At 44.8% G+C, this 11,166-nt stretch overlaps 1 protein-coding gene across 1 annotated transcript; it reads right to left on the bottom strand.

Annotated features, from left to right (window-relative positions):
• Positions 1-4,128, bottom strand: LOC123069178 (probable serine/threonine-protein kinase DDB_G0267514). Its single transcript, XM_044491963.1, has 4 exons — positions 3,728-4,128; positions 1,462-2,758; positions 563-1,018; positions 1-461 (listed from the first exon to the last, which is right to left on the bottom strand). The coding sequence occupies exons 2-4, from the start codon at positions 2,449-2,451 to the stop codon at positions 225-227; spliced, it is 1,683 nt and encodes a 560-aa protein (XP_044347898.1). The 5' UTR covers positions 2,452-2,758; positions 3,728-4,128; the 3' UTR covers positions 1-224.
• Positions 4,129-11,166: the final 7,038 nt, after the last annotated feature.

The following is an 11,166-nucleotide window of genomic DNA, read 5'->3' as shown; positions in this document are numbered from 1 at the left end:
AGAGCAAGAGCGAATGAGATAACATATATAAGTTTGATATATGGCATACAGCTACTGATGATAAATGTAATAAAAGCTAATTGTAGATCACCTAATAAACATCCGCATCCGTCCTAGAATTTTAAACACGAAATCGAAAAGCTTATCATCTTACGCTAGGCTAGACTAGGGGAGCATACCCAACCGGATAAAATAACGGTCGAAACGATGCTAGAAGACCGAGCTCAGGCGCCGTGTGATGGTTTCAGTTTCTGAATCCAGTGCTTAAGCCCCTTCTTGTGGTCACTGCTCCTCAGCGCGTCCAGGCGGCCGCCCTGCGACATAACAGACTGGATTTTCTCCAGGGTTTTCACAATCTGCCAGAAATCTGGCCTCTTCTCGGGCTGCAATGCGCAGCACTGCTCAATCAGGGGTCTCACTACTGCCGGGCAATAATCTTCAGGCTCCATCGCTTTCTTGTTCTGAAACAAAACCAAAAGGATTTAGTCAAGGAGAGAATGCGTACATCTTCAGATTACGTTCTGCAAAGAAGGCAAACTCAAACTCATAATTAAACTCTTACGTTATTCGCAACGGCATAAGCCACCTGGACTGGGGACAGGTTCTCGAAAGGAATTCTTCCGGTCACCATCTCCCACAGCAGCAGTCCAAAGCTATATACATCCACCTTCCGGTTGTACGGCTTGCGCTTTAGCATCTCAGGGGCCATCCAGCGGTACGTGCCCTCATCGTCCACTAGCAAATCACATAACGTCTCCTCACAGGCAATGCCAAAATCAGCAATCTTCACCTCGAACTTGTCATCAAAAAGGATGTTCTCGGGCTTAATGTCGCGGTGGACAACTCCCTGAGAGTGGATGTACTCCAACCCTCGGGCAATCTCCAGAGCGATGGATATGGTCCTCTCCAGAGGGAGGGGGTGGTGCTCTGGGTTGTGCAGGTATGACCTCAAGGAACCTCCAGGAAGAAGCTCCGTAATTATGTAATAAACCGGTCCAACTCTATGAGCTGCTACAAGCTGCATTAAGAAGTTACCAACAAAATGAAATCAGACAAGGTTAATCAATAACAAGGAATGATTCACTGGTATTATTGACTCTGGTTAGCTCATAATACATAAAACTTATTGATGGATATTTTGAGCACTTCACGGCACATTGAAAATAGCAACATTGCTTATCCTAAGATAACATCAGCTTAATCTTCTTCTTCTTCTGAAGGTGTATAACAAGTTGGCAGACAATTATGAGTTGATTATAACAAAAGGTTTAACTAAGACATATCCTCAAAGTATTTTTCTATTGCAAAAAAAGGAACATCAACGTGCCATGTGATTTTATTAGATTGCATGACCATTATAAGGCTAAGGAAAAAGAATCAAACCAAACACTCTGCACTATCTATGCCCAGAGATATAATAAGAAAAACAGTACATCTTGAAAAGTCTGAATGTAATTATACCTTGATCACATTCTTATGATGCAGATGAGACAATGCATTGACCTCAGTGTTATATTGTTTGTCAAGCTTTGCAGCTATTATCCCACCAGTGTCATGCTTAGGCCGGCGGATAAATTTAAGGGCAACCGGCTTATCATCGTAAAGTCCTTTGTATAGCCGGCTATGTGCCCCAGAAGCAAACCTATGGCCAACAAGCAGCTTGGTTGGATCAAGTTCCCAATCAACTGTCGATTGCACCGCTTGAGCCATGCTAACTGTACGGCTCCTCACAGTCTCTACTGCACTAACCCTCCTCCTTCCCCCATTGTCAAAGTATCTTTTGGTCCATGAGCTATCCTTCTGAGAATTGTGCTTATCAGAGACCACCGGAGTCGAACACCAATCAGGGCTTGGACCCATATCACACCCTTCCCTGCCCAGCGATTTGCCATATACGCTTTTATCAGATCCCACACGCTTCGGGGGAGGGCTTGTGAACCTCTGACTGCTGGCCCTCGCTTCCCTGAATGTATCTGAAGGCACTACGCTGGGAAGAGGGGACTTGGATCTCAGCTTGTGATGAGATCCGTTAGCCTTTTGACGAAGGTTGGAGCCCTGACTTGTGTGTGCATTATTTAAGTAGCTAAGGAGCATCATCGAGCTTGGGCTCTTGACCAGGCTCCTCGCCCTTGGGGCCTTGGATTTCTCAGACTTTGCAGGAGGGCTCAAAGGAATCTCTAAACTCATCTTCTGCTTGCTGGCCTTTTTCTCATTAGGCTGGAGTGAGGATCGGAGTGATGGCAGACTAGCAGTATGCTTCAGCGCGGCCACTGTTTCATCATTGCCTCGATCAATGGGCATCGTCACACACTTACCCATGCTCACAAACCTCTGAAGTTTCTGCTCCACATCCCTCCCAAGAGGAGCCACATGCACCCCATGGGAACCAACCCTCGTGTAGACGGTGTGTGAAAACTTGGTCCTCCTAATCCAGGAGTTCTCCGTGTCCATATTGCTGGAACTGAGGAGACGGAGAAACGCTGTCACAAGTGATCAGATTCCAACTTTGGAAGCTTGGATTAGCATGAACCACATGTTGAAGTGAAATTTCGAACAGAAGTCACAAGAAACGCGTCCGAGAGACCTTAGGCCAGGAATCACTGTGATTCCTCGACCCATTTGCTGCCAAATTCTTGCCGCAAGTTGTACAGAAGATGAGTGTTGCACAAAGAGGTCAAGGGTCTGTTCAGTGTCAAACAGATCCCTGAAACTTGTTGAAGAAAAAAAAAACCCGCAGCAGCCTGGCTTCTCAAGTATCCTGAAATACAACAATAGGAAACAAAAGATTGTAAGCTGAACTTGGTGCGCAACCGGTAGTATTATACGGGCAATTATTGCTTATATAAAATTGTCCCGTTCAGCGAATAAAAACAAAACAATATTGATCATCATCTATTTATCTTATCGGCGGACATGTATAGTTGAATTTAATTATAATAATGATTTGACTTTTTCTCATGGAATTAGCGCGGAATATAGGCATGGAGCAGTTGAAATAACGCGGTTTTTTGACAATTGGACAACTGTGAATCACTAGAGAAACTGCAAACCCCTCAAAAAAATAAAACTAGAGAAACCGCAGGAGTAAAAATTATGACCCGAACAAGCATCATCCAGACTATTTGATTTTCCTGCGAAGGCATCGACTTTTCACGCGGCGAGACGTCAAATTATGGGGCAACCATTCTCGCGGAGAAATATAAAGACGCGCAATCTAAGATTAGTCCCAACACGCCGCCAGTATTATGTATGACTTCCCAAACCACGACCGGAGAACATCCGACGATGAAATTCAGACTCGGCAACACTACCTGAACTTTTCTGACACTAGACAAAAAGTAATAAGGGAAAAGAAGGGAAAAACTGGACAAATCCAAACGGCAGTGATCCGAAAGCAAAAGCGGGCCTCGCACAGATTTGCACGCCAAACGGCATCAAGAACCTGACGGGTAGGAGCACAATGGGAAGCCCCGGCCAAAGCAATCTAGAGCAGAGAGTTCTAAACTTGAGCGCTAGTACTAATAACCAACGAAAAAGGATCCGCAAACAAACAGCGAACTTGCCTTGTCAGCTGAACTCGATGGAGAAGCACCGAAACCAGAGCTCACGTCTAAGGACACACTAAGATGAAGATGGACAGCCGCCGACTTTCCAAACAAGCATCCGGGGAGAAGAGGAAGAACAATCTGAGATGAGATGGGGAGGGAGGAGCAAGAAACCAACCAACCTTCCTTCCTCGAGGCGGCTGAGAGGTTGCAGGAGCCGAATCCGGATCAGAATGCCTGCCTGCCTGGCTGGCTCAGGCCCCAACCTCCTCCCTCTTATCTCCTCCCCTCTTTCCGCTGCGAGCTCGAGTAACAGAACCGAATCTGATCGGCCGAGGAGTCCGGGAGGGCGGATGGATATCAGCAGCCACCAGGACGACGCATTGAAGGCCCGCACCAGAAAGAGCGAGAGAAAAGGGCCCGCCCGGCCGCGCTGACACCCTGTACCCGCGGCGGTGGCCCGGTAGCCGGTGGGATGCGCGTACGTACGCGGTACGCTGCTCCCCGTACAGCCCCGGGACTCCTGCCTCTCTCCTCCTCTCCTCTCCCGAGCGCGCACGGCTCTTCTCTATCTATACTACTGCTCCTCTCCTACCCCAACAGCTCCACCGCATTCAGAGGAAGACTCGTCTGTGATACGAGAAGTCCCCGGGGGGGCACGGCAGCAGAAGTCCACCGCCGCACCGGCTAAGGCCGTGTTTGGTTCCAAATAAGTCACAAACTTATAAGTCGAAAAGTGTAAAAAGTGGCTTATTTTGTCAAACGAACCTAACTTATAAGTCACCCCAACTTATAAGTCATAAGTTGCTCCACCTCAACTTAAAACTTATAAGTCACCCCTTTTTGCATGAGTCCCACCATCTTTACATAAAAAACAAGATGGAAAGGTGTGTTCAGGTGACTTATAAGTCAGATGACAACCAAACAGGCATGACTTATAAGTCACTGGTTTTAAGTCACCTGACTTATAAGTTAGGTGACTTATTGAAACCAAACAGCCTCTAAGGAAACCCGGTGGGGGGGTTGACAGGTGTCGACGGTGGCATGTGCGGGAATACAGAGAACTGTCTAGCAAGATTAGGAAAGGAGTAGTGTTTGGAGGTGGAGGAGGAGTCAATGCTCGCACTCGCAGCAGAGAGAGACAAGCCAGGTGAGGTAGGGGAGGGCAGGGGCGGGCAGAGGTGGATGGAGAGGGACTGCAGGATTGAGAATGTCAAGCTCTTTTGCACGAAAAAGGCAGCTGGGTGTTTCTCCTTGGCGGCCTCCCTGACCCCTCCTTTTCCCTTTCCCACATTCTTTGCTTCCATTATTGGTGATGGTGATTCTTCGTTGGCTATGCTGGGATTCTGCGTGCCATGGTTCTTGTTACTTTTTTTTCTTCTAAAAAATGTATTCATCCTTGAACTGATGTTTTTCTGAGGCTGTGGTTTTTTTAGGATGTACTGATTATTTATAAAGCCTGTTTACGGGGTGTAAGCGAGGGTGGGGATTGGATGGATCATAATTAGCTTACTGTTTATGGCAAAGGAAGAATCAGTTCTTGCAATTGTTCATCTTTTTGACACGGCTTATTGGATCCATGCGGCATAAACCTAGGAAGGTTTACAAGGAAGCATCTGCTTCTGCGAGAAATACTTGTGCTCATGCTCATGTAGGATTATGTATGTCAGAATTCTTTCTTTCTTTCCTTTTTGTAAAATGTGTATTCATCCTCTTTTTGTAAAATGTGTATTCATCCTTGGACTGATACTTACAAAGTCTGTTTAGGGGTTATACGAGCAAGAGTAAGAAGTGGCTGGATCCTAGCAGTAGTTTACTGTTTATGGCAAGGAATAAGATAAAAAAACTAGGAATTTACTAAGAGCCCTCAATCATATACAGTATAATAGCATGTTTACATGAAAACTGTATGGTGTCGAGTGTCGACCTCTGCTTGTGCGAGAAATACTTGTGCTCGTGATCTCACTTCCCTATGTAACTAGAGACCTCACGGCATATAGTCACGTGGGTCAAAATGAGATGCCATGAGCAAGGGGGGCGAGGAAGAAGCCATCTGCCAATGTTGACGAGGATATTGAGGTTGGCGTTTGTGCCCAAGCAAAATGCTACAATTTTGTAGTCGCAACCTCAGTGCGTGGAACATTCGACAATTTTACAAACCACGCGTGACTAGAATGGACGGGTTAGAAGAAGATGGTTTGCATGAAAAAACAACTATAAAGATGGTTTACAAGAAAACCTGATATTGCTGACCTCTACTCCTGTGAGAAGTACTTGTGTGCATGCTCATGTGTATTTGTCGGACCCCTACACCCAATATCCAGCGACTCGTGGCATGGTGTCGCACCAGTGAAGATGCTAGGATCAAGGGTGATGGGGAAGAAGCCCTCGGTCAACGTTGGTGGGGATACAGAGGTTGGCATTTGTAGTCAAACACAAATGCTACAAATTTGTAGTCATAGATGACGACATAACCACAACCTCCATTGGCGTGGAACATTTAGTGATTCAACAAACGACACGTGACTAAAATGGACGGGCTGGAATAATATGGTTTGAATGAAAAACAACTATGAAACACATATCAAAATATTGGGTATAGAGGATGGTGTTGTTGACCTCTGCGCCTACATTTTTTGTACTATGTATTCATCCTTGAACTGATATTTATAGAAGTCTATTCAGGAGTAAAGAACCAATTCTTGCAATTGTTCATCTTTTTGACACAACTTTATTGGATCCATGCAACATAAAACTAGGAATTTATTGCGAATCGATTTAGCCTAGTACTATATCCATGGACGATTTACATATGTTTTACGGAAGCTTCCAACTAATTCTCTCCCCTCCCCTGAGTTTCACAGGGTGGGCCCCTCCTCCCCATTTAATCTCCAAACAATAACTGTCACCGAACCATAATCCATAAAATATGTAGAGGATCCATAACTCTAGCATTACTCCTTGATTTGTATATAAGTACTAGGTTTACAAGGAGACCGAATGTTGCCAAGAAATCTAAAATGCAAAATTTGCGGTTGACATGCTACGGAAATAGCCTACGCACTGACATCCTTCCTTAGTATTAATCTACCCCACTGTAGGATCGAAAGTATGTCTAGAGGGGGGGGGGTGATTAGACTGCTTGACCAAATAAAGCCTAACCTTTTCTCAATTTTAATTCTTGGCAGATTTTAGCAACTTAGCACAAGTCAAGCAATCACAATACAATTCAAGCAAGCATGCAAAGAGTATATGAGCAGCAGAAAGTAAAGCATGCAACTTGCAAGAAAGTAAATGAGAGGAGTTTGAAGGGAGCAAACGCAATGTTGACACGGAGATTTTTGGCGTGGATCCGATAGGTGGTGCTATTGTACATCCACGTTGATGGAGACTTCAACCCACGAAGGGTAACGGTTGCGAGAGTCCATGGAGGGCTCCACACACGAAGGGTCCACGAAGAAGCAACATTGTCTATCCCACCATGGCCATCGCCCACGAAGGACTTGCCTCACTTGGGTAGATCTTCACGAAGTAGGCAATCTCCTTGCCCTTACAAACTCCTTAGTTCAACTCCACAATCTTGACGGAGGTTCCCAAGTGACACCTAACCAATCTAGGAGACACTTCTCTCCAAAAGGTAATAGATGGTGTGTTGATGACGAACTCCTTGCTCTTGTGCTTCAAATAAGAGTCTCCCCAATACTCAACTCTCTCTCGCAGATTTGGCTATGGTGGAAAGACCATTTGAGTGGAAAGCAACTTGGAGAAGGCTAGAGATCAAGATTCTAATGGTTGGAATGGAATGTCTTGGTCTCAACTCATGAGTAGGTGGTTCTCTCTCAGAAAATGAATGGTGGAAGTGTGGGTATGTTCTGATAGCTTTCTTCACGAATGAAGAATGGGTGGAGGGGTATATATAGCCTCCACACAAAATCTAACCGTTACACACAGGTTCCCAAACTCGGTGAGACCGAATGGTAAAACTCGGTCAGACCGATTTAGGTCAAAATATGAACGTTAGGTTTTTCGGTGGGACCGATACGATCAACTTGGTGGGACCGATGCGCTAGAGTTAGGGCATAATGTAATCTCGGTGAGACCGGTCACATGAACTTAGTGGGACCGATTTCAGTAATAGGCACATAGAGAGTTGGTCAGGCAAACTCGGTGGGACCGATTGGCTCATGTCGGTGGGGCCGAAATGTTACGAAAAGGAAACAGGGAGTTTGCATTGCGAAATCGGTAGGACCGATTCGCTCATTTCGATGGGACCGAAACATCACGAAAAGGAAAGTTTGCAATCCCATCTCGGTGAGACCGAGATCCCTATCATTGAAATTGAAGTGACTAGGGTTTGTGGCAGTGGCTATGCCAAATGAACTCGGTGGCGCCGGATATATCCAATCGGTGGGGCCGAGTTCGAATTTTAGGTTTGGGACATATGTGGAAATGAGAAAGTGATTGAGGGTTTTGGAGCATATCACTAAGCATTTTGAGCAAGTAAGCCATTAAGCAACACCTCATCCCCTTTTAATAGTATTGGCTTTCCTATGGACTCAATGTGATCTTGGATCACTAAAAAGAAAATGTAGAGTCTTGAGCTTGTTGCCAATATGTGTCCTTAGCATTTTGAGGGGTCCACATCTCTAGTCCATGCCGTGCCAATCATTGAACTTTTTGAAATGATCATCTTGAAAGAGCATTAGTTCAATGAGCTATATGTTGTTAAGAATTACCAAAACCACCCAGGGATTAGTTGCACTTTCAATCTCCCCCTTTTTGGTAATTGATGACAACATATAGATCAAAGCTTCGACAAATGATAATAGGAATGAAAAACATCGTAGCTTTGAGAAGTATGTGATAAGCAAGAGCTCCCCCTAAATTTGTGCATTATTTAAGATTTGCTTTTGAATGCAAATGCACAACCAATTAGGATCATGGGTTACTCTTCCATGTCACATACATCTTGGTGGAGCGCTCAAAATGATAAAAAATAGGAACAAGCACTCACCACCAAGGAAAAGTGAATGATCACACATAAAAGATAGATAATATCATCATCCAAGCACAAGCATTAAGCATGATATGATCAAATACATGACCATACAAAGTGTCTCACACACATAAACATAAAGTATCAACCAAGCAAACGAGCCAATAAGTAAAAGAAGCAAAGCTCTCTCTCCCTCGAAGCCTATGATCTATACACTTTCTCCCCATTTGGCAACAAGTTACCAAAAAGCTTGAAAATGCATAGTGTTATGCGGCTCTCTAAGCTTGATCTTCAGGAGGAGGTGTTGAGAGGACTCCAAGGATGAAAGCATATGTTGAAGTTGATGGAGCTGGTGGAGTTGCCACTAGAGGGGCAACTGGAGTTGTGGCTGCAGGTGATGATGTTGTAGCTCTAGTGTCTAGCTCTGGCACTGCTGCAAATCTCTGTGTCCTAGGCACTCTCCGAAACACTTCCGTAGTTGCTTTCCCCTTCCTCTCTTGTGCTTCTTCCTGGAGCTGCTCAACTGTTGTTTGAATTTCTATCACCTGCAAGTCAAGATCATAGAACTTTGTTTCAATAATCCTCTCCAGGCTCTCTTGGTTTTGAGTTAGGGTGGCCAAACCCTTCTCAATCCTCAAGGTAGCTTGAATAAGATATCCAAGTTGGTCTTGCTTTGACTTGTGAAGCTTCTTCGGCACTTGGCATCTTTGCTTCCTTCTCATCTTTTGCCTTCTGCCTCTTCTCTTGAGCTTCCACAGATGTGGGATCTTCAGCATTCATGACAATAGTGTTGTCCTCAAAATCTGGCCTCAAGGGTAGATGCTCTTTGTCCAACAAATACACTCCTTTGGGCATCTTGGAGTTAATCAACATATGTATGTGTGGAGCATACCCACATGACCTCTTCTGGTCAGCAGCTGTTCTCTTGATGGTCTCAACAATCAAGCTCATGACCTTGAACTTCCGGGGCAAATCAAAGAGCTGAAGCAAATTGATGGAATGGCCTCTGATCATCCCATGATCTCCTGATTTGGGTAACAAGGTGTGCCTCAGAATGGTGTTCATTTTGGCCAATCCAGACATCAAGTAGTACACTGATCCTAGCTTGTGTGTTTCCAAGCCTTTGTCAAGTATCTCCTTGTACATGTTGGCCATGGAGTTGTTATCCTTCTTCTTCTCAGCATAGACATCAATGTATTTCTCAGCTTCTTTGGGGGCATTAATTAGCTTGGCCCACTCATCCACAGAAGATTGGTACCTTGTACTTTTAGACATCCAGACAATTTTCCCATCAGGATAGAAATGAGTTGTTGAGTAGAATTGCATAATGAGCTCATCATTCCACTTGGTCAATTTCTGTCCCACAAACTTGTAAATTCCATTGAGCTTGAAGCTTTCATGCACTCCTGGAAAGTGATCTTCATTAGCATCAATATATTTCCAATCAACCCACTTCATATCACAGAGAATGGGCTTCTTGTCAAGTAGCACTGTCTCATAGAAATCTTGCTGTTCTTTGGTGTGAAACTTGTAGTCCACACTAATCCTTCTCCTCACAGCATATGGATCTGCCTATCTTCATAATCTGAGACCTGCATCCTTTCTCTCTTTCATGTTCTCTGCCACTGGATGATTGTCATCATGGTCTGGTATCTTTGGCTTGAGTTTTCTGAGCACTTGGGCTTCATCATCTTCTTCTTCAACCTCAGGCACTGGGGCCTTGTTCTTCTCTGCAGTAGAATGTTCCTGGTGCTTCTCTTGGGTGCAGTCTTGGAGGCTTGAGCTGGAGCTTTGGGGGCAGTCTTGGGCTTTGAAGGTGCAGCCCCACACTTGATGGCATCCCCCATCAGCTTTTGAGACTTGGGTGCTGGTGCAACATCCTCTTCTTCTTCCTCTCCTACAAAATCTCTCCTCATTGATGGATTTCCAAGCACTCTTGCAACTATTTTACTGACCCTTTCTTTTCTCTTCTTGCCATCTCCATCTTCTCTAGGCTCAAGAATGAATTCCATTATATCTTGTGTTGATGCCCTGGCCTTTGACATAGGCACTCTCCTGGTAGGTGCTTTCTTATGCTGACCTGGCTTGGTAGTAGCAGCAACATCATATTTCTTTTTGAGCACCTTCTTCTTTGAAGTCACTTCCTCAACTTAAAAATCTTCATCCTCTGAATCTTAAGTTTTCTTCTTTCTTTCCCTAGTTGTTGCCTTAAGCAGGTTGCTTCGTGTGCTCCTGCTACCCTCATCAAAGCTGCCAGAGGGACTAGTGCCCTCACTCAGGTCCATCTGCTCCTCAGACTTGTTCTGGCTGTCACTCTGATCAGACATTCTGAAACTGCAAACTGAGAGCTGACCCTGTGAATAGTTATAGATGAGATAGAGTGGATGAGCATCACAAAGTGCAAATTTTTTGCAAAAAGAGTGAGTCAAAAACTTAGTTTTAGTTTTCCACAGAAAGCATTTCGGAGCTACCGATTTGTAAAACTCGGTGACACCGAAGCAACTTTGGAGTCTAAACTAGTGCAATCGGTCAGACCAAGACACAGTTCAGTGACTCCGAGATTGCTAGGGTTTAACAAAGTCCTGAACTCGGTCACACCGATTTGCAATTTTTGGTCAGACCGAA

The sequence above is a fragment of the Triticum aestivum genome, chromosome 3B (genome assembly GCF_018294505.1).
Source record: "Triticum aestivum cultivar Chinese Spring chromosome 3B, IWGSC CS RefSeq v2.1, whole genome shotgun sequence".
NCBI classification, from domain to species: Eukaryota; Viridiplantae; Streptophyta; class Magnoliopsida; order Poales; family Poaceae; genus Triticum; species Triticum aestivum.
The sequence above is the reverse complement of the archived record's forward strand: the minus strand, read 5'-3'. Positions and strand labels throughout refer to the sequence as shown.

What these genes read in the sequence shown, in the direction of transcription:
- LOC123069178 (XM_044491963.1), bottom strand. Translation starts at nt 2,451, where the DNA reads ATGGACACGGAGAACTCCTGGATTAGGAGGACCAAGTTTTCACACACC. An exon ending in ATCATAAGAATGTGATCAAG is followed by an intron (nt 1,019 to 1,461) that starts GTATAATTACAT and finishes TTCTTAATGCAG; the next exon opens with CTTGTAGCAGCTCATAGAGT. An exon ending in CTTATGCCGTTGCGAATAAC is followed by an intron (nt 462 to 562) that starts GTAAGAGTTTAA and finishes GTTTTGTTTCAG; the next exon opens with AACAAGAAAGCGATGGAGCC.